General features: G+C 41.1%; 2 protein-coding genes across 7 annotated transcripts in view; both read right to left on the bottom strand.

Annotated features, from left to right (window-relative positions):
- Positions 1-249: 249 nt before the first annotated feature.
- Positions 250-12,236, bottom strand: LOC113421883 (uncharacterized). The gene is made up of 9 exons (XM_026682516.2): positions 12,184-12,236; positions 11,818-11,931; positions 10,637-10,745; positions 9,815-9,935; positions 7,810-7,899; positions 7,543-7,629; positions 3,976-4,086; positions 2,951-3,029; positions 250-309 (listed from the first exon to the last, which is right to left on the bottom strand). Exons 2-8 carry the CDS (start codon positions 11,868-11,870, stop codon positions 2,962-2,964), a joined length of 639 nt encoding a protein of 212 aa, XP_026538301.1. The 5' UTR covers positions 11,871-11,931; positions 12,184-12,236; the 3' UTR covers positions 250-309; positions 2,951-2,961.
- A 631-nt stretch (positions 12,237-12,867) lies between these two features.
- MRTFB (myocardin related transcription factor B) overlaps positions 12,868-23,844 on the bottom strand; it is a 75,661-nt gene continuing 64,684 nt past the window's right edge. For all 6 annotated transcript variants that reach the window (XM_087973343.1, XM_087973347.1, XM_087973345.1 and 3 more), the window contains 2 exons: positions 23,189-23,249; positions 12,868-21,358 (listed from right to left, as the gene is read on the bottom strand). In XM_087973343.1, the coding sequence (XP_087829469.1) occupies positions 20,826-21,358; positions 23,189-23,249 (594 nt within the window). In that variant the 3' untranslated portion in view covers positions 12,868-20,825. The remainder of the gene's footprint in view (positions 21,359-23,188; positions 23,250-23,844) is intronic.

The following is a 23,844-nucleotide window of genomic DNA, read 5'->3' as shown; positions in this document are numbered from 1 at the left end:
TTCTAGCAACGCTCAGAAAGATTTTTGCCTTAAACTCTGGAGAACTTTTGCTAGCATACCTTGATGAGGTGAGTCAAACTTCATTAATTAATTTGCTAACAGGGCAGATTTTAAACCCAAGAAGAACAATACAATTAAGCACAACGAACTCCATTCCCGATTGTAATGCCTTGAACCCCTTCTGTATGATTAGAAGGAAGGCTCCTGAAAATGACTAGCGGGAGGGGAAAACATTCTAAACTTGCTGGGAAGTTGTTATTTTCATTTTAATAAGACCATTCGCATAAATTATCCCTGTTTCCACAGGATCTGCAAAAGAAGAGAAACGAACAGTGGCACATTGAGTAGCAATAGAATAAAATATTCTATATCGTAAGGACTGTCACAGTAGAGTATTAGCTAAGATAATATTATTAGCTAAGGTAATATTAATCTATTAAGAGACATTCAAAGGCTTCAGGTGGGCAATTGAACCACTACCTGGAATGTTATCCTTAAGGTAGTTTTCAAGGGCTGGTGGTGAGACTGGATGAATAGTGGAAATTCCTCCTGCAGTTTGCTGATCGGGACGCCTGAATAAGGTCACTAGCCTACTCCTCCCCTTAAGCCTCAGAAACTGTAGTTTGCTATTAGCTTCTCATTCCTGGTTTGTTTGAAAAAGACTCTTGATTTGGGTGTGATGATAAACCATAGAAGGAGCTTTGCGTTGTCACTCACAGTGGAAAGAAGAGCCAACAGCCAAGACATTGGCAAACAGACAACTTGATTACAATTAGTACTACGTTCTTAGCATCTCGGTTAAAGGCAATCGGAGGGCTCCTTGGTGGTTCTCTGATCTTAGTTGTTTTCTTGCAGATGTTTCATTACCCAACTAGGTAACATCATCAGCGCTAGAAGAGAATGGAGTTTGCAGAGGGGAGGAACAGAATTGGGGAATCCTTGGTGTCCTCTGAGCTTAGTTGTTTTCTTGCAGACGTTTCATTACCCAAACTGGGCAACACCCTCAGTGCTAAGAGGAGAGTGTTCAAGAAACCAAGAGCAAACCACACTCCTTCTGGCACTGATGGTGTTACCTAGTCGGGTAATGAAACGTCAGCGAGAAAACAACCAAGCTCAAAGAGCACCAAAGACCCCTCATTTCAACCCCGAGCTACAGATATTCTCCTTTATTGAAGGCAACCTTCCAATACGGTCATTATATATTTTTAGGGATCTGATCTCCGGAGGTAACGAAACCCAGATAGGTTTGTCCTGAGATGTCCCATCGTGGCACGGAGTAGTAGGGAGTGCATCGTAACATTTCGCTTGAAGGCTGCAATCAGCCTCTGCGGGTGCCCAAAGGGACGGCTTTCCGTTGTAGTTTCTTCTAGGAATTCATCTGTCGGAACAGGCTGTGTTGTCCAATCAGATTAGATAACCATTGTCCAATGTAAAATTGACATTGGCGAGAAGAGAAGCCAACCTTTTGTTGAAAACAGGCGTCCTTGTGACTACCTGACTTTCTGAGCAGTGATGGTGTGGGGATGAAAAGTCAGCTATGCAAACAAACATTGGTTCAGGATCAAGGAAAGCGTTGACTTTATACTTGGAATGACCGCATTTAGCCATTTCAAATCCCGGCAAAGCTTTTATTAAGCAAAGAAGTGGACAGAAGGCAGACCTAGATTACTGGTAAAGATAGTCCTTGACTTACCACCATTGATTTAGTCACCGTTTGAAGTTACGACGACATTGAAAACGCTGACTTATGACCATTTTTTCACACTTACAACCGTTGCGGCATCCCTGTGGCCACAACAATCCAAATCCAGACACTTGGCAATGGCTCATATTTATGACCCCCGTTGCAGTGTCCCAGGGTCAGGTGATCAACTTTTGTGACCTTCTTGCCGAGCAAAGTCAATGGGGAAGCCAGATTGACTTAGCTGTGGCAAGAAATCATGGTCGTAAATCAAGGACTACCTGTTGCTATGATTTGTAATCAATTAGCAACTTCTTAGTGCTAGTAACAGCTATCTCAACTATTGCTGAGATACAGCCCAACCTGGAAATTTGGATGAGGGGGGAATAATGGCTCTTGTTCTTACAGTCTGTAGAGATTCTCGTCCTCCAGGTCCTGGTTGTCCCAAAGGTGTTTTTCTCAGGAGGCCACGGGACTTTCTTGGGGGTTTTTTTGGAAGATGTTTCGCTTCTTGGAGGAGAAGCGAAACGTCTTCAAAAATGAAAAACAAGTTTTTCAAAAGTTTTTCAAAAGTTTTTCAAAAGTTTTTCAAAAGTTTTTCAAAAGTTTTTCAAAAGTTTTTCAAAAGTTTTTCAAAAGTTTTTCAAAAGTTTTTCAAAAGTTTTTCAAAAGTTTCCAAAGTCCAGTTGCCTTCTGAAAAAGCACTTTTTGTTGTGGTTAGCCGGCAGCAGGTGCGGACGGCTGAGGAGAGCGAGGACTCAGATGAGGGGCCAGGACCATTAGGGAGTGGACTGCTGCCTTCAGAGATTGTGGGGGCTGGCAGCAGCAGCGATGAGGAGGTTCCCGAGGAGCCTGTGCCAAGTGTGCATGCACGCAGGATTGCTCGCAGGAAAGAGCAGCTACAACAGCACAGGTGACTCGGGAGTAAGGCTGCAAGATAATGGCTTCTCCCACAAGAAGTTAAAAGCCAGCTGTGAAACAAATGTTCTTTGCAGGAAGCAAAGACGTTTTGAAACTCAGCCTTGTGGACATTCCAGGATCCTGAGTTTGTATTTGAACATTTTTGTATTGCAAATTATTTATTGTCTGTTATTTTTTGGCAAGTCTCGCACAGTTTGGCAAGGCTTGTGCTTATCACAGCTAATTATTTTGTAAAAGCATTACAAGGTTTCTGTTCCTTTTGGATTGGGTTTGATTTGTCGGAAAAGGGTGTGGATCAGAACACTTTTGGGACTCTTGTTCTAACAGAAAAACGAACATTGCAGGCACCTGTAACACGTTTAGTCCAGCCTGTTTGCTGGATTCTGAATCATTCGTCCTCTGCAATGGCAACAGGTTTCTTGGATCTCTATAAAGTGAGGAAAAAAAGAGAGAAAGTGAATCTTGGCTTCTTTTAAAAAAACATACGTTTTTCATTCCTTCGTTTGGTTTATTTCCTGCTGTAACTAATGCAGGCAGGGTGAGCTATAGTTGTTTTCTAAAGAGACAAACTAGACCTGACTTTAATGTCCACATGCTTGAACATGCAAATGGGTAACCTATAACTTAAAATGATTTGGACTACAAGGGGTCCTTCCTTTCTCTCCTTTTCTTTGAAACTCTTGGCTTTTTCCTACTATTTTTTTTTTTTTGATGTTGGCTGATACCTTTGGCAGCTATCCTTCTGGAAGCCATCATCATAATCATTGTTATTATATGTTTAACCTGCATTTGAGAGGATGGGTGGGGGGGAATAAATACAAGGCAGTGAACACATTGAATACTCCTATCATCTATTTTCCAAACATCAACCACCCTGAAAGATGGCTTGGGCTGAGAGAGGGTGACTGGTCTGAGGGCATCCAGCTGGCTTCTTTGAGGCAGGATTATAACTCTCCTGGATTTTAATCTGGTGCCTTTAATCACTATACCCAACGGGTTCTCCCACAGAAAGTAGTTTGGCCTTACTTTCTTTCTTCCTAGGCCGAGAGAGACAGAGATACTGGCCCAAAGTCACCCAGCTGGCTTTAATGCCTAAGGCAAGCCTTGAAGTCACAAGTCACCTGGCTTCTAGGTGGAGTAATGGTACACCAAACATTACTTCAAACTGGCCCTCATTAATGTTCTGGAGAACTTCCAACCCAACCTTCTGCTACTGCAGAAAAGCGCTTGGTCTCTTTCCTGTTACAAATAATCAGTAATGAAGCACAAGCCACTAATTTGCAGAGCAACCTCTCAATGCTTAGTCAAAACCCCCTGTGTTTTATCCTTGGTCCGACTGACCTCCAATCTGGTGAACTGCCCTGTTGATTTACCTGCCTCTCTGCTTCTACCTGGAGAGTCTGCTTCCACTTCAGAATAGGGAGGGGGGAGCTCTGGGGGGCCAGGGTAAGGTGGGGGCCAGAGTGGTAACATGTTGAGAGAACCTGTGGGGTGAAAAAAAGCATCGTATCAGAGAATCAGGTTTAGTTTACTTTATTGTCATTGCACCTCGTACAACAAATCAAACACCACCTTCAGTGCACATCATGACCATGAAAATAAACACAAACACACATCCTTCACCCTCCACACATTGAATTGAAAAACCCCCACACCACACCAACGCTGCACTATACAGTAGAATTCAACCGAGCTACTGCTCTGGGATAGAAGCTGTTTTTCAGCCTATTTATCCTTGTTTTTATTGTCCTGTACTGTCTGCCAGATGGTAATAGTTAAAAAAAAATGGAGCCCAGGATGAGATGGATCTTTGAGAATCTTTTGAACTTTCTTAAGGCAGCGGGAGCTACAAAGATCTTCCAAAGAGGGGAGAGGGCAACCCATGATCCTCTGGGCAATGATGTTAACCCTCTGGAGTGCTGTCCTATCTGCCCCTTTGCAATTGGCAAACCATTCACAGATGCAGTAAGTTAAGATACTCTCTAGGGTGCAGCGGTAGAAGGTCACCAGCAGTTTTTCATTCAGTTGTTGTTTTCTGAGAAGTCTCAGGCAGTATAATCTCTGCTGGGCCCTTTTGACCAGGGCTGCAATATGAGCACCCCAGGTCAGGTCCTCTTTTAGGGTAACACCCAGAAACTTAAAACTGGCCACTTGCTCCACTCGGTCTCCATCGATAATCAAGGGCTGGAGGTCTGATCTGTTCTTTCTATAGTCCACTATCAGCTCCTTGGTCTTATTGGTGTTGAGGACCAAGTTGAATGACCCAAAACGTCCTACTAAAATATCAATCCAGGAAGAACAACAGATTCATTCTTTGGAAATGGTACCTTTGGGGAATGGAATATCTTCTACTAAAAATGAAAAAATTATCTTGTTAAAAACTGATTGAATTTTGATTGATTCTGGCTGATGCCCAGCGCATGCATGGAGTGCGACATTAATGACTGCTCAAATCTTCATAGGAAGCTATCCAGTAACAGAGTACGGGTGGTCCTCGGCTTACAACTGTTCATTTAGTGACCATTCAAAGTTGCAACGGCACTGAAAAAAGGGACTTACAGCCATTTTTCACACTTGCGACCTTTGCAGCATCCCCTATGGTCACACGATCAAAATTCGGACGCTTGGCAGCTAGTTCGTATTTATGACGGTTGCAGTGTCCTGGGGCAGGGTTCACATGTTCCACTTTTGCAACCTTCTGCCCAGCAAAGTCAACATGGGAAGCGGGATTCACTTAACATCCGTGTGGCTAATTTAACGACTGCAATGATTCACTTAACAAATGTGGCAAGAAAAGTCGTAAAATGGGGCGAAACTCACTTAACCAATGTCTCACTTAAGAACATGAATTTTGGGCTCAATTGTGGTCGTACGTCGAGGACTACCAGTACAGCAAATCCTTGACTTATGACCATAGCTGGGATCAGAATTTCCATTACTAAGCGAGGGGGTTGCAAAATGAGTCCCCTCCAATTTTTTACACCTTTTTTTGCCATGATTTGCTATTAAGCAAATCGATGCATTTGTTACGTGAATTGTGCAGTTACTAAAAGCAAAATCCGGCTTCTTCAATTGAATTTGCTTGTTGGAAGCCATCTGGGAAAGTCGCCAATGGCAATCTCTTAACCCCAGGACACTTCAGCCAATTGTAAATACATGCTGGTTGCCAAGGGCTCGAATTCGATCTCATGACCAACTTTAACTCCAACGGTTGCAAAAGGAATGGAGGTTAAAATCGAGGAAGTAGAACTGTAGAACAGTGACTTAACTGGCTAAGGCACTAGCTACTTTAAACCTTTCTAGCCTGGAGCCTTCCAGATCTTCTTCCTCTTCCCCTTCTTCTTCTCCTTCCTTCTTCTTCTTCTTCTTCTTCTTCTCCTTCTTCTTCTTCTTCCTTCTCCTTCTCCTCCTTCAACATCATTTTAGCTGTTGTCTATCCACTGCAAAATGAAGGCCTCCTCCGCATGTTTCCAACCCGTACCTGTCAACTCATAAAATATTTCTATGATCTTTTTAGCGTTGCCAACAGAAAGGGAGGGGGGAGCAGTGTGGCAGCTTGGAAAGCGAAAGTGCACTCCATAAATAGTTTTTCAAAGATAGTAACTAAGTGACTGAAGTTTCTGCCACGCAAAATTCTAACTGGAGAGCATGATTGATGATTCTTGGCTATGGATGTGTCCCATTGGAGAATATGAATTATGATACACCCAGGCAGTGCCGGACATGTTAACTCCCAATAAATCCTTTTAAAGTTTTAGAAGTTTGGCTCGAGACTCATGATTGAAATGGGATTAAGTGCCAGAATCCTGACAATACGGTCCTGAGCCTTCTTTTGCCAATTGAGCCTGCCCTATTTGCTGATGTTGTCCATCCATCTTGTTTTAGGTCTTTTCCGTGGACGTTTTTGACCAAGTGGGATCCAAAACAAGAACTCTGCAAGCTTTCCTATCAGGTCTTCGAGATCTGCATGGAATTCGCATGGCTTCGTCACTCAACTGTCACTCTCCCCAAGCCGCAGACTGCGGTGGATATTGACTTAGCCTCTTAAGCCTGGTCTCAGATGCCTCAGACGGCAGATAAGAAGCCTCCAGAGATACCCGTGAGCCACCGCGTATCTTCTCCCTATCTTTCTCAGCCGGCTGCCCTTAGGACCGGGGACAACGCTGTCCTCCAGCAAAAGGAACTGGGAGCGAACAGTCTTTTGTGGTTACAAAGGGAGGGAGGTCCTCTCTGTTTCCTCCCTCCCAGGAATTCAAATGTCATTGCCACCACCACTGCCCGGACAGAAGAACCGTGATCCTTACACACACGAGTGAGTGCGTTGGGTTTCTTGCACCTAAAAACGAATTAAATGTCTTTTTTTCTTTTTGCAAAGAAAAGTTGACAATTGACAAAAAACTTACAAAAAAAAAAAAAAAACCTGAATGAAAAACTGCTGGTGACCTTCTACTGCTGCACCATAGAGAGTATCTTAACTTACTGCACCTCTGTATGGTTTGCCAATAGCACAGTGGCAGATAGGACAGCGCTCCAGAGGGTTAACGTCATTGCCCAGAAGATCGTGGGTTGCCCTCTCCCCACTTTGGAAGAGCTTTACAGCTCCCGCTGCCTTAAGAAAGTTCAAAACATCCTCAAAGATCCATCTCAATCCTGGGAACCCTTTTTGGGGTGGGGGTGGGGGGAACTATTACCATCTGGCAGATGGTACAGGACAATAAAAACAAGAACAAATAGGCTGAAAAACAGCTTCTATCCCAGGGCAGGAGCTCGGTTGAATTCTACTGTATAGTGCAATATTAATGCAATATCGGGGGGTTTCAATTCTTCTTGGATGAGAAGCAAAACATCTTCAAAGAAAAAACAAGAAAGTGCAGTTGCCTCTTGCAAAAAAAGTACCTTTGGGAAAGCTGGTAACACAGATAATGCACACCTGTACTTACGGGTTGTCTGTGGTGCAGCAGGGTGAGCATAGGTATAGATGGAGGCAGTGGGGTATTCTTGGAGATTCGTAGCCTCTTTCAAAATATCTGTTGCATTAACAAAAAAGGTAAAGGTAGCATATCAGGAGCCTCTGTGGCGCAGTGGTTAGAGCGCAGCACTGCAGGCTACTTCTGCTGCAGCCAGCTGCCTACAATCTGGCAGTTCAAATCCCACCAGAGCAGAGTAGAGCGAATGGATCTTTTACAACTCGCCAGAAAACAACTTACCTGAATCTACTAGATCTTTGATCATGTTTAGGCAATCGGAAGCTCCATACTGGAAAGTGAATTTGAAAGCAAGAAGTCCCTGGGTGGAAGCTGAGAAGAAAAGTCTATGCTGAGATCTTAAGTCAAGGCTACAGAAGTGGTGGGATTCAATATTTTTTACTACCAGTTCTGTGGGCGTGCCTTGTGGGCGTGGCATGGCTTGATTGGCATGGCAGGGGAAGGTTACTGCAAAATCCCCATTCCCTTGCCTCTTCTCACCTGCACCTTCTCCTGCAGAGCTAAGAAGGTACACTTAGACCTCTTCAGACGTGTTAAGAGGTAATGATGAGAATTATACAGGTAGCCCTTGACCACAATTGGAACCAGGATTTCCATTGCTAAGTAAGACAGTTATTAAGTGAATCACCATCAATTTTACTTTTTTTGCCACGGTTGTTAAGTGAATCACTTGCAGCTGTTAAATGAACCACCAGGGGTTAAGCCAATCTGGCTCTCCCCCACCCCGCATTAACCTTGCTTGTCAGAAGCTGGCTAGGAAGGCTGCAAATGGTGACTGCATAAACCCAGGATAAATGCCAGTTGCCAAACACCTGAACTTTGATCATGTGACTACAAACGGTTGCAAGTCGAGGACCACCTGTATTCCAAGTGATCAGGATAAAGTTGATCAAAGACTGACCTAGATGAACCCTTAATTTTGTCTCAAAGTAACCCGGCTGACCTGCCAACCTCACAGCAGTGAGTTGAAAAAAATACAATTAAATGAAAAAAAGGAAATCAAATCTGTTTTAGTGTTAGATTGGCAGAACTACCAACATATAAAAGATATCTCTCTATGGAGATTTTGGGTGGATAAAACGGATCTGTAACACGTGTTATGGAATGGTTTTCAGCCACTTAAATATCTATCCTAACCCTAACCCTCATTTTCCCATCTTCCTTTTCTTTCTCCCTCACCCAAAAATGTTCTGCACGAGCATTTTTCTCTCCTGATTTTAGGACACACTCCCTTGCCCAAAATGTTGCACTTCTGAAAAAAGAACTTTAGGATTCCCCCAAGAGTTTGCTATTACTTTCCTCTTCTGATTCAACTCATTTTGCACAGAAGAGCAACAAAGATGATTAGGGGAACGGAAGCCAAAAACTATGAAGAATGGCTGCAGGAACTGGGTATGTCTAGTTCCAATCTCTCAGGGGCTGCCCCAAAGAAGGAGTCAAGCTATTCTCCAAAGCACCTGAGGGCAGGACAAGAAATGATGGGTGGAAACTCATCAAGGAGAGAAGCAGAAGTTGCGATTTCTCCAACACTGAAAGTTTTTAAAAAGATGTTGGATAACCATTTGTCTGAAGTGGTGTTGGGTTTCTTGCCTAGGCAGGGGGTTGGACTAGAAGACCTCCAAGGTCCCTTCCAACTTCTATTCTATTCTATTCTATTTTATTCTATTCTATTCATTCCTATTTCTATTCTATTCTGTTTATTCCTATTTCTATTCTATTCTATTTTCTGTTCCATCTTCTATTCTATTCTATTCATTCCTATTTTTATTCCATTCTATTCTATTCTATTCATTCCTATTCCTATTCCTATTTCTATTTCTATTTCTATTCCTATTCCTATTCTATTCTATTCTATTCTATTCTACTCTACTCTACTCTACTCTACTCTACTCTACTCTACTCTACTCTTGAATATCAAGGGACTGAGATAAAACAACAACAACAATCACTATATGTAAATACAAACTTGTGTGCTGTATTTGCTCCTGGGTTATCTCATCTAGTCACACTGTGTGCACTCTGACACAATTATCATCATAGCAAGCTAGGGCATTTTTTTCCCCTTTCTTTCTTTCTCAATGAATGGGGTATTTATTGTGGACAGAACCTGAGGCTCACTTCCCCTGAACATTTCCACCAGGGTGATGACTTAAGCGGAGGGAGAAAGATCTGCACAGAGAACTTTAGAGCAGCTGACAAAGACAGGTCAATACATTATGGAACGTACTCAGAGTTCCTTTGATGTGTTGAGGTTTGGAGTCGGGCTCTTCCTCCAGAAAGCAATCTCCCAACAGCTGCAGTGGAAAACGGATGATGGTTGATCCCTTATCTTTATGCTGGAATATTATCTAGGAAAGCAATCAAGAAATCAGGATAATTTCACTCAAGTTAGCCTGGGAAACAAATGCCCACCATTTGGACAAATGTACCCACTCCAAAACTGACCTTAAGGGAAGCGCAGGTAGTCCTTGACTTAGAAACATCCGTTTAGTGACTGTTCAAAGTTACAACGACACTGACAAAAGCGACTTATGAGCGTTTTTCACACTTACGACCGCTGTGGAATCCCCATGGTCACTTGATCAAAATTTGGCCATGCTTGGCCACTGGCTCATTATTTATGACGGTTGCAGTGTCCCAGAGGGGTCATGTGATCACATTTTTTGTGACCTTCCCAGCTGGCTTCCAACAAGCAAAGTCAATGGGGTGGGGGAGCCAGATTTGCTTAATGACCGTATGATTCACTTAACAACTACCTTGCTTAGCAATGGAAATTTTGGGCACTCAACTGTGGTTGGGAACTACCTGTAAAATATGTCTAACGCCCTTTTCAATACAAGGTGGGCTGCTTAAGAGTTAGCTGATGGAGGAAAACACTAACTTAAGAGAAGACTCATTCAAGGGTTCTCTCAAGACTGAAAAATGGTCAGGTTCACCCACCATAAATGAAAGATGTTTCTTATCAAAGAGCGCAGAAGTTTCTGGGTTTTAATACGACACAGACACACTGACACTGCCTTCTTTGGCCATCTGGGCCAAGAGCTCTTACTTTGTATTGAGTGAGGTACAACATCCCTTTCTTGGCACCTTGGAGTTCTTCTGGAATATCTGGTTCCCCTTCCAGAAATAATACCACTTCACTATAGTGAGCGAGGACCCTGGAAGTGCAACAGATGGAAGAAGATTAAAATGCATCTTGAGAAGAAGAGAAGGCGGCTTCATAAGAAGGTCAAGTCATGCTAAAGATCATTCGACTTCAGTGTTTCCCAACCTGGAGAGATTGTGGACTCTCTAGGGAATTCTGGGAGTTGAAGTCCATGTCTCTTCCAGTTGTCCAGATTGAGAAAGACTATTCTAACTGTGCTGGTGCCATCAACCCCTACTCCATAGTTGTTGTTGCAACCGCATGCCACAACTTATCCAAATGATATTAATGATTAGGACATTGATATAGAAACTTGCAAGAAGTTATTCAATATTCTTTTGATGTTGGGGGGGGAGGGGGGGATTGTGTTTTTTGGGGGGGGGGGGGGGGGGGTTTGGGAAAGGGTTAAAAAAAAAGAAAAAAAAAAATTTGGGGGAGGGGGGGGGAAAAAAGGAAGATTAAAAAAATATACATATACACATAAAAAAAAAACGACATAGAAGTAGTGTTAGCAACGTTTCGGCAGAATCTCATCTGCCATCATCAGTCTTTTGTATTGTGTTCATCAGTCTTCTATATTGTGTTCTGTATTGTGTTCAGATGAACACAATACAGAAGCCTGATGATGGCAGATGAGATTCTGCCGAAACATTGCTACAACTTTAAAAGCACAACTACAATGACGTGGGAAAATACCCGAGCAAAGCTGAATACCATACATGTAAGTACCCGTGAAAACTTAAGAAAATATATATATATATACACACACACACACACACATTAAAAAGAGCAATTCGCTCCTTTGTTGTGCCCCACAAATTATTTGTTTTTCCTAATGCATAAACAATTGCTGTTTGTTTCCACTTTAATAATACTGAATATCTCTCCTATCTAATCTTATGGTTTCTAGCTTTTACTCTCCCACCTATGTTTAATACAGCCTAATCCCACATAAAATATTGAGAACAAAATCTTGAGCGATTCTAGATATTCCCACATTCAAACTAGATCAACATGTACTCCCTTGCCCCCAGTAACTACCGAGTCAGTCTTTATTCCTATTATTTTGGATCTATTTAATTTACCTTTCCTCAGAATTGTTGGCTGACCTAGAGAACTGATATCGAGTCACCTCCATAGTGAGAGAGAAGTCCCTTTTCTTTCTCCGCTACTCAAACTCTCCCTTCAGATGAGGAGCACTGGAAACAAAGAGAAATATCTGGATCATGTCAGTATCTCTGTGATGTCAGCAGGTGAGGTAACAGCCCTGACTTTCAGTTGAAATTGGGGTTGCTATATATCCCTTTCTTTCTCTGAGGAGCTGCTTCCATAGAGCTAGATTTATACTCTGTACCCACTCCTCTTTTCCGTCAATAAAAAGTTTTCTTAGTTCTATTAGGAAATTAATTTTTTAAACATATAACCATCTTTTTGTTCCATCATTTGCTTACAAGAGTTGTGTGCACATTCCTTCCTTCCTTTTCTTCCTTCCTTCCTTTTCTTCCTTCCTTTTCTTCCTTCCTTCCTATAAACTAACAGTACATGAGCAACTCTTCAACCTTTAACCAAAATACAAAATGAAAACGATGGGATCAATACAACTGTCAGGTTTAGAACAGTTCCAGTGAAATCAGCAGGACTTAATTCAGTAACGGCAAATTGAATTCCAGTTCATTTCAATGTGCCCGCTAAATGTAGGACTAAATCTGGATTGTATATATGTGTTGTGGTTCGCCGGCAGCCAGTGCAGATGGGCAGCGGAATCGGACAGTGGGGAAGAAAGGGGATCAGTCCAGGAGTCTGGAGGGGACTCGGACGAGGGTCCTGCATCCGATGCAGAGATGGGGCTAGGACCACCTGGGGGTGGGGTGCTGCCTCTGGAGCCTCCAGAGTCTGGCAGCAGCGAGGCAGAGGAGCAAGGGGAGCCTGTTCCCAGTGCGCATGTGCACAGAGCTGCTAGAAGGTGAGAGCAGCTGAAGCAAAAGGGGCGATTTGGGAGTAAGGCTGGGAGGTTATTGCCCCTCCCATAAGGGATAAAAGTCAGACCTCAATGACGAACTCTTTGCAGGAAGCAAAGTAGTTTCCCCTTTTCAGAGACAGGAGTTGTTAAATAAACATCACAAATAACCAGCACATCTATTAACTTGTTTTATTTGACACACAACTTGCAAAATTGCCGAGATATTTTTTTTTCCTTAGCTACAATCTTGCCGCTATGTACAAAATATATGATAAATGTACTACACATATAAAAAATACAATATGCATTACATATATACAGTACAATGTGCAAAACATGGCAAAAGTCGACATATGGAATCGATTGTAGGGGTGCAAACAGCAAATACAAAGGCATCATGGTCTCTTTGACAAAGGCAATAAACCACCGACTGCTCGGCTCGCCAGTATGAGTTTTTCTTTTCCTTTCAAATATATCTATATATCTAGCCGTTAATAAGGCAACCTGTACAGACTGGTATTGATCTTCTTCTTCTCATAAAGTGAGATGCTAAGACAGAGTTGGGAGTATGAAAAGAAGAAGAGAAACACTCGTCATGCGAAGCACAATGTTTACCAAGCAAGCAATACAGTGGAATAAAGAGAGAGATCTCTGACCAGAGATCTACGTTCATGTCTTAATTCAGTTTCACAATAGAAAAAAAAGGGGAGTATTCCTATTATTCGACACTAAGACAGAAGCAACCTCAGAAATATCTACATCTTCAATACAAAATAAAGATCTCCCCCCCCCCCCATGGGTAACATTTGGAGGACAGTGCAGAAAAACTTCTATTTCTTTTTTTTTTCCTGGTAGATTAAATAATAATAATAATAATAGGGGTGTGGGCCTTGGTGAGAGAAGTGGAAACGCTTTGGTTCTTCCTGGGAAATTTTGCAATTACCACTTCTTTAAGGCTCTGGATTTCTGAACCTACATCGTCGTGCAGAAACTGAGAAAAAAATAAATAAATATACAAAATGCTGGTTTCTTGGTTCACGTTATCAAAAACAACGAAGGCACAAAGAAACCTTCTGTTGTGATGGCACTTGCCAGATATTTTTTTTATTTTTTATTTATTTTTTTTAGGCTAGGACTACGTATTAGTTCAGACACATTCTGGCCTCGGCTATAGGCAATGCAGAGCTAAGGGGCTTCCCAAGCTCAGATTAGATGTGCATATATTTGAAACCTCTCTTAGGTTCTTCTTCAACAGGTGCAACACAATTTGTTTGCACATGATAAACGTGATTCATGAAACAAATCGCTTCCATTTTTACAAGGTTCCATTTTTTTTTATAATTATGAAGAAATTATACATGTCCTGCTAACATAGACTATAATTAACTGTACAATGGGGCCAGGAGGTAAAGAGCTGCCAATGATCGTGATTTCTTATCAAAAGGACAAGCAATATAATTTATTATCAAAATGCAAAATTCAACACAACCATATATTAGCGTTGCCTAACGACATAGTTTGCTCATCCACAAATAGGTGCAATTGCATTTCCGTAATTCCAGTTCTAACAGAACTTTGCAACTATTCTCATTTGAGAGCAAGTGAATTCCAATGCAGCGTGTTAGGAATAGTTCCACTGACTTGATAAGTGAGGTATAATCCAGGCAAAATAAAAACACTTTAGAATCCCGTGGATTACCTGGAGACTTAAAAGTACTTTGGCTTTATCGTGGTTCGTGGGTCTAGGCCGGGGTGGGGGGGTCAAAAATCCCAACAATTGGTTTTCTGCCCAGTTGCTGGGTGGGCGTGGCCACAGCGGGCGTGGCCTACCGGAACTTCCGGGAGGGCTGTATTTCGCTTTCCCCAGAGTCCGGAAGCTTCCCTCGGGCCTCTGAGAGGGTGAAAACGGCCTCCCCCGGGCTCCGGAGGCCCTCTGGGAGCAGGAAACAGGCCCATTTCTGGACTTCCGGAATTTCCAGGAGGGCCATTTTCCCCCCTCCCAGAGCCTCCACACGGACCCTGCACTCACCTCCACCCAAAACAGGCCACGTGGAGAGTCCGAGGAGGGGAGAGGAGGGGAGGGGTGGGTGGGGCCAGCCGGTTGGTTCAACTACTGGTTCAGCGAACTAGATTAAATTTAACATCAGGTTCACCCGAACTGGCCCAAACCAGCCGAATCCCACCCCTGGTCTAGGCTGTTTACAGATTGTGCACATCAACTATTAACTTACTTTGTCCAGAGTACTACAGAAATCCTTGATGATCCTCTGCTTTTCACAATGAAAAGCGGTTTGAAAACTTAAGAGGAAAAAAGGTTTTGGGGAGTTAAGCCATTAAATATAAACAGATTCACTAATTGGCTCTGGAGTTATAGCTATAGCTACGTAAGTCATGTTAGTGTGTACAACATATATGCCTGCAGTGGAAATCAAACCAGGTTTACTCAGAAGTCAGTCCCCATAAAATAACAGAGTTTATTTTCTTAGTCAAAGGGCCCAAGACTGTCAACCCACTTTTTTTTTTTTGAACTGTTGCTGATGAATCAAGAATTTGAAGTATTTTTAAAAAGAGAGGTTGATAAGAAACATTTTTATATATTCTGTCCCTATTCGGCTACAAAAGGACTTGAAAATGTCACCCAAATAGATCTGTTAAGCAGAATTTTTGGCATGTATAAAAAAAGTCCAAACTGAAAACCATAACCATGATATAAATATTAACTTTCTCTCTCTGCACAATTGCACAGATTTATGCAATATGCCGATAGTCTCTAGTTTATGAAAACAATGAATACCATCATTGAACTATCACATGGCATCATATGTACACGACTAGGAATAACAATAACATGCCACCTTGAAATCTCTATATTGGAGGACACTGAAGAAATCTATGCCCTTATAGCAGAAACTGGTAGTAAAGAATCTCATTTTGCTTATTTGTTCTCTCTCTCTCTCTCTCTCTCTCTCTCTCCTCCTTCCCTCCCTCCCTCCCTCCCTCCCTATCTTAAACTTACCACTCATTCATCTCTATCTGACTTCTGAGCAGCCCATTTGGCACTACATTGCAAGCATGTATATTCTGGACACAGAAGACCAGCTGGCAAAGAGATTTAGGCTTGTTCTCCTGAAACAATCTTTGCTGCTACTCTCTTCCTTCATGGTTCTAGAAAGAAACAAGCCAACCCAGGCAATGGTAGTTTTCATTCTAGCCATTCTCCAAAGTATGATCTTCCGGATGGTGTAACTGCAGGTGAAACTCCCATGAGTGGACTGATCTCATAAAAGAGAAAAAGGAAAGCAAAAAGCAAAAAGCAGGCAATACTAAGCAAATGAGAACCACGTAGCTGCAGTCAAAATTGATATTTTGTTCAGAAGGCATGCTTAGTACTACTAAACAAACTCCAAGTGTTTTTTGTGCAGAGAAAAACGAGGCTAGCAGTGCAATTTGTAATCAAAGATAAGGATCCAAATCAGATTCATCTTACAAAATATATATATACATATATACAAGTGTGCAGAAATTACCCAAGCAATAATATATATGTCTGTATATTTATATACATGCATACATACATACATACATACATACATACATGTATGTATGTATGTATGTATATGTATATAAATATAAAGAAACTGTTCACAAATATCAGGTTCACATACACTTGGTAAAGATATCTCAGGTTGTCTGATTAAAAGCAAACCCAGATATGTTTCATAATAAAGTTCTGCTTTGAAATGCACAGAAAACAACACACACTCTTAACCTAAAAATAAATAAGATTCCGTTATAAATGTTCATGATCCCTTAATGTTGCTGTTGTTTTCTTCCTAGAAGGAAGCTTCACACTGCTTACCACACTATGCTGCCTGGATTTTATTCCAGGCTGGGTTTGCATGCTCTGTTGTACATGCTCCTGTATGGCTTGGATAGCACACCATGCATGAGGGCATTCGTGTAGCGTGGCACCACACAATACTTTTTTTTTTTTAAAAAAGCTCTATGTACATGCTCTCTGCAATGGCAGCCCAGTCAGTAAAAGGACCAAAAAGCTTCCCACAAACTAACAGACGATTGTGGCGCCTTCTAAGCCAAGAGAGATTAGCAGATGGTGAGTTGGAAAGTACAAACTATTGCTTACAAGCTATAAGAAAGTACTTCTCAAACTGTGTGGATCAGGCTCCGTAGACAGATCCTGGCAGGTTCCAGCACACAGTGAGAGACGCACACCCGCATTCCCAGGAGAGGTTTTTTAAAACCAGACTGCTGACACGTTTTTAGAAGCTCCATGGATCCCACATCTTGCGTTCTACTCCACTACATGCTGCCTATACAGTATTGGCATTTTAACATGACAAAAGAGGAAGAAGTTTGTTCAGTGTCAATAACTGGACTGACAATCAGGGAGGCTGGGAGGGGAGCTGCTTGGAAAAGACGGTTCTTTTACATTTACCAGGGTGTTCAGGTAGAATCAATTTTGAAACTACTGAGATGCACCATGTATAACAGAAATATATCTAACGGTGTAAGTCAACTCCCCAGCCCAGCACATTTCTGTAACTGCTATGGGGGCAAGGAGTTTAAGAAACTCGAAGTCTGATACTTTTGAAAGGTACCAAACCAGGGGAAGCTAATGGAACAGCCTCCCCTGGTTTCTCCAGGGCCCTTCTCCTTGTTCTCTATTTGCTCTGGGGTAGAATTCAAAAAAGAGAGGTATATATAGATAAGCACATCTTGCTGAAAAGACAAACTATCCCTTAAATTCAAAGGTGGTTGGGGATGGAAAGTCAGATTTGCTAATCATCCATATTAAAGATAAAGTCAAGAGATCTGCTCTTCTTTGGATTAAAACATCATATATGATGCATCTATGGAAACTATTCTAACTTACAGCAATATAGAGCTCATATCTCATTGTTGTCCCTACTGAACCCAGGATGGAGTATTGAATATATTATTTCAAACTGATATATGTGGGAGGAAAAGATATTTAGCAGAAGATTATTCTCCCTCAAAGGATGGGGAAATGGAATGGTAAAATTGAAAATACTTACTTTCTCTCAAAGTCATTTCATACTGTCTGGCTGAAAACACTCCTAGCTCTAGACTAAATCACAAAGAAAGTTTAGTGTATTGTTTGAATAAGAGCATACAACAGCTCTAAAATAAGAATGCAAAATGGCGTAAGAATATTGTTCCAAACAAGGATCCCAAACTGATGTTTAGGGGGAAGCTGTCAGTATTTTTGGTTTTGGCCTTGAACTACCTTGACACCAGAAATGGTTCCTAAAACATCAAAGCTCGTCTCGACAATTAAGCCAACCTGAATTGGCATCTTCACAGTTATGGCTTTCAGGAGAAAACAAACCGGCAAATATGCACGGCAAATACACAACCGGCTCAAAATATTGTGTATTGGATAATAAACACTAAACAAAACATGGCTTGGCGGGACCAGATTAGTTCTCCTTGAATCAATGACAATTCTATGGGATTCGTAACAGCACAAGTAAAAAAGGTCCCCAAGCACTGTTCTAACGAGAAACAATCCAAATTCTGACCAGGTTCTGTTTTTCAAAAAAAATCGAATTCATCTGGTTCTGTGGAATGAAAAGACAACTTTGGCTTGAAAAACCCAATTGAGCAATCTCGTAGAACAGTGCTTCCCCCTTGGCAGCTTCGTTTGTGCATGGACTTTCACCCCCCACCCCCCCAGAATTCTGTCAAGGGTGATGCTCAATGCAGAATTCTGGGACTGATTGGGAGTCTACATACCTGGAAATTGCCACGGTTGGGAAACACTACTGCAGAAGGTTGATTGGGGTTTTTTTTCCTTTAAATTTCTTCATGATTAAAAAGACAGCTAGCTGAGCTTTACAAACAGAAGTTGAGACCTGCCGTTTACAGTTTATTTTTTAAATCTCCACCTTCGAGAATATATATATATTATAGGCTATGGTACAACATTGGGAAAGGTTGAATAGCTCTGATGGTGTTCAAAAGTATTGGATGTTGAAGGGATTTTGTCAATTTTTCAATCCAGCCCTAGATGCTTTGCATGCAGAAATTCCTGGCATATCCAAAGGATACCCAAAGGTTAATTTATGTGAAATTCTGGAGTTATGCAGGGAAACAGATGCTCCCTTTCCTGTGTTCATTTTGGATAGAACCGATTCAAGTTGTTACATGGGTGATGGCACTCATTTATGCATATGCTATTTAAATAAAAAGTGGGAAATTCTGAAAAGTTTTAGAACATCCTGACTACGGAGGTAGAATGACTACACTGGAACATGAAAGTCCACAACTCTGCTTGCTTTTGTCAAATCTAGGAAAAGGAGCATTGCCAGAGACTTGGGGATAAGTGTGCAACGTCACAACTTACGCACAAAAGGGAGGGGGCTTGCATTGGGATGGCATGGCATTGCTTTTGTCAGACAGAATTTTTGTCCTTTATGTTTCTTTTTCACAGCAGTATTAAATCCCAGGCTTCATTTAAAAGATGATGCTGGTTTCAAAAAAAAAGCTCTGTGTGTGTATTTCCATTTTTAAACGGCGAAACTTAATTCATAATCCATAGGGTGGATGAACTGGGGGGGGAAAAACCCTAATCAGGGGCAGTGCTCCATGAGCACAATACTAAATTCTAAAATGAAGAATAACATTCCCAGGACTTTAATTTTGGACAAGGAGTATTATAACATAACATTTAAATAGCCCCCATCATTTAATAATTCAGTTAGCAATTTTTACTGTATTAACCAGTCATCCTCAATTTAAAGTTTAATGGTGATTTTAATTTTTTTCTTTAAAAATGGTATTTTAATTATTTTCTAAATAATGACATACTAAAAATAATCTCTCTAACATTTTAGATCCCATTTTTTCTTATTTATATTTTCTTATTTGGTTTTTACTCCTATATTCTTTTGATATGTCCCTTAAATTTTCTCGGTTTATGTTTCTTTTTTCAAAAGGGCTTAATAAATTTTAAAAGAAAGCAGTTCTCCTATAATAGATATACCTTTATTATTTCTAATGCCGTAGATTATCTTCTAAACCAAATTAATGGGAACACCAGATTTAATTTTTTTTTTTATTTTAAGTACTTTAAATATGGTAAGATGACAACTGATTTTTGGAATGGGGGAAGTGTGTGAAATATTTTTCCCAATATGCACCAGTTCCTGCGTATCCTCTGCACAAATTAAATCAAAGTTTTACCCTGAATTTAATTCATTATTACACACGATGGCAATTCCCATTTCAGAGGTTTGCCATTGCCAATAATTGTCATGGGGGGGACTTTCTTTATTTTTTCTTTCAGCTGCTGCACACAGACAGTCTCCTTTTCATACATGAAAGAAGATAACCTTTCCCTAATGGCACACTTTCTGTCTACAGGTTATACGATCAGTTGTATCACACACACACAGACACACAAATGTCAAAACTAACCAAAAGCACCTTTTTAATGTATCAAAGACTTTTTTTTTTTTCAAGTAATATGGTCGATTTAAAGCTGAAATTCTATGCATTCTTATAGGAGAAAGAGCTGCTCTGGATAGAATGGCGGTTATTTCTGAATAAAGATGCATAGGATTTTAGCAGGCTCCACAAATAAACGTGGCAAGTCAAAAAAGGAAACATCTGCTCGTCTTTTAAAAGAATTGACTAGTGGGAGAAAGGAGCTTTTTAAGTCATGAAGAAATCCAAACAGCGTCTAGTTTCATCCTTTTATAAAATCCCACTGGTTTTTAGCTCAGTCAGAAGCTTTCTCACCATGTAACTGAAAGCTTTGTTGAGGGTGTCCGTAGAGACGGAAAGGTGCTACAGCATTGTTCTTAAGCCAAATAGTTTGCTTTCAACGGGCCCACTCACCTGAATCGCTGCATCGTGACACATTCTCCTAAGCTTACAGTAATCACAATCCTTTCTCGTTGGAGCATTCCTAATCTTTTTTTTTTTAAAAAAAAAAAAACCTTGTACTCTGTGATTTATTTTTTTTTAAAAAATCCCTAAGATAATTATAGAGATGAGCTTGAAAACAAAGGAGAGTTGAAACAATGGACCTTTTTGTTACAGTGGAGCTTTTAAAAACGTGGTCAAGTCGGTTCTGCCTTTTGCGGTTTAATCCCACTGCAACTGCAGATCTTGCGGATCAAGGAAATCTGTGGAAAACATGCTGGGAGCCGTCGAGCTGAGCGGCGTCAATCCCGACGAAGCATTTGGCATGGTGAGGTCTAACCACTCCATATTGTCTAAATTTGGGTCTGGGAGGTCAAGAGACAAACAGGAACTGGGGGTGAACTGTGAGTCAGAGGTCTCCATTGGGGAGTGAGAGTGATCTAGGATCCCAGAATGATTAAGGAGGTCATTCTGTAGATCCTCAATGACCGAGAAGGGTTCCTTTTCCTCGTTACTGCTCGTCAGGTGAGGCATCTCATTTCCTGAGGGCAGAGTGCCTTCCAAAAGAGCTTCCAACTGGTTCTCCAGAGATAAAGAGAAATTGCTCGTTGGCTCTAAGGAGAGAGGAGGGGCCATTTGGACTTGTGGGGGAGGACGTGATACCACAGTGTTGACTGGCATTGTGGTGATGTTGGCGGTAACTGGCCTCATTTTGGAAATCAGAGAAGGTTCTTCCTTCATAGGCATAGAGATCTCTGTAGAAAAGACAATGGCGGATAAATCAGTTTTTTTTAAAAAAAAATCTGGTCTTTTATTGTTTTTATAAATATCTCAAGGGAGTGAATATACTTAATGCTCCTTCTTCCTGCTATTTTCTCCACAACAACAACCCTGTGACGTGGGATGGGCTGAAAGTCATTCAACCAACTTTCATACCTAAGGTAAGACTAGAACTCCCAGTCTCCTGGTGACTGGCCCAAAGTCACCCAGCTGGTTTTCAGGCCTAAGGCGGGACTAGAACTCACCGTCTCCTAGCGATTGGCCTGAAGTCATCCAGCAAGTTATCATGTCTAAAGTTGGAACTAGAACTCATGTCTCCCGGTTTCTAGCCTGATGCCTTAACCACTAGACCAAACCAGCTCTATGTTTCATTGAATCCATAAAGTAAAAAGGAAAGAACTCACTTCAGTAGATTGCTTTAACAAAATACATTTTTGACACAGTGAACTTTTATTACTCTTAAGTCCCTAAGTCAATCTTTACTCCTGAACTTTGTTATAAATAATTTACAAGGCAACATCAGACCAACAATATCAGTATAAAAAAGGAGTATTACTTTGTGGCAAACTTTCTATCACGGGAAACCATTTAGGAAAACTTTCTATCACGGGAAACCCATGAACTAAAATGGCTTTCGGTTTATTATTAAACAGACAACCATTTCAGTGAATCAATTACAGTATTTCAAATTTTTTCAGCTTAGGCCCACAGACCACTATAATGACTGAATGGGCACAAGATCTCTACTCAGAACAGCAGGTTAAAAAATGACTGAATCAGGAAAACATAATATAATTACCCCTCCATTTGCTAGTTAAAAATTATCAATAATTGTTTTGATCTATGACAGAGATTGGGACTGAGCCAACCTGAGATGGTTTTAAAATTATTACTTATACCATTAACGATGAACACAGAGATGATAAACTGGATGTTCTGTGTTGAATAATAAACAACAAATCTGGTACTGTTATAATCCTGAATCGCCACGTTTGATCTTTCTGACTCAGCCAAAATGCTGCAGGAGTCCAAAACGGTCCCTGTACAGATATTCATAGCTAGTCGATCCAGCCACAGAATATTATGAAAACCTCTGGCCTTCAGCCTGCCTGTTGCATTCAAAACACGATGGCTTGGCTGGATCGCTGGTTACCACTTCCAGTTCAAATGATTCACTTTCAGAAACTGCCAAAATGCCCCTGAAACGGTATGATTTAGGAGGAGGTTTGGCATGGCCGAGAGGGAACAATGTTCTGTTCCTGGATTAATTTTGCACTTTTTGTTATTTTGTCCAATAATAAATACAAGTCGTTCCACCATTAAAATAAAAACAATGGATTCTGTATCTTATTCCTTAGAACACTCCTAACGTGGTCCTCTAGATTAAAGACATTCGAAAATCAAATTCTCAAGCACAGGTAGTCCTCAACTTATGAACACAATTGACTCCAACATTTCTATTCCTTTTAAGACCTTTCTTGACACAATTGTTAAGTGAACATGGTTCACTCAAGACTTAGCATGGTTGTTAAGTGAATCTGGCTTCCTCATGGACTTCTGCTTGCCAGAAGTGCCAAAAGGTGATCACATGACCCCATGACCCGGGGACACTGCAACTGTCCTAAATATGAATCAGTTGATAAGTGTCTGAATTTTGATCACCGTGGGGATGCCACAGTGGTCGTAAGCGTGAAAAACGGTCACGAGTCCCTTTTTTCAGTGCCGTTGTAACTTCCCATGGTGACTAAATGAACAGTTGTAAGGTCTACCAGTAGAGTCATGTGCTCTATTTCAGTGCATCTCACCTCCGCTCTTAATGAGGATATCAAAAAGATCGTCCATCTGCTGGCTGTGGGCACTGGAAATCTGTTAACGAAGGAAAAACACTGATTATTTTACCACAGCATTTGCCAAAGTAAAAAGATGATTTGTATTCTGATAGTTTGGGATCAGAGGTGGGTATTCAGCAGGTTCTGACCAATTCTGGAGAACCGGTAGCGAAAATTTTGAGTAGTTCGGAGAACCGGCAAATCCCGCCTCTGACTGGAGATTTTACAATATCTTTCCTCTGCCATGCCCACCAAGCCATGCCTACAGAACCAGTTGTAACAAAATATGAATCCCACCACTGGTTGGGATCATAAAAAAATGTAGCGATACAGTCTATGTTTGTATTTAAGCTATAGATATACAGAAAATCCCACTAGCTCCTGAAGAATTAACAATCTGATACGTATCTATATTAATATATTGGACACCCAGGGACATATTGCAGATTCGAGATTAACTGCTAAGAATTCATTCCGCTAAAGCTGAAGTCCAAATACATACTAAATTAGAAACAGACTCCGCTGAATTCAATTAGAGTAAACATGAAACGTTCACAAAACACATTTCTGAGAAATATGCTTGCAAAACAAGTCTTTCTGAGAAAAACTCGCCTGCTATCATACAAAACAGG

Source organism: Notechis scutatus, chromosome 12, assembly GCF_049901735.1.
Source record: "Notechis scutatus isolate UNSWTSFEM ecotype Mainland chromosome 12, rNotScu1.2, whole genome shotgun sequence".
NCBI lineage: Eukaryota > Metazoa > Chordata > Lepidosauria > Squamata > Elapidae > Notechis > Notechis scutatus.
The sequence above is the reverse complement of the archived record's forward strand: the minus strand, read 5'-3'. Positions and strand labels throughout refer to the sequence as shown.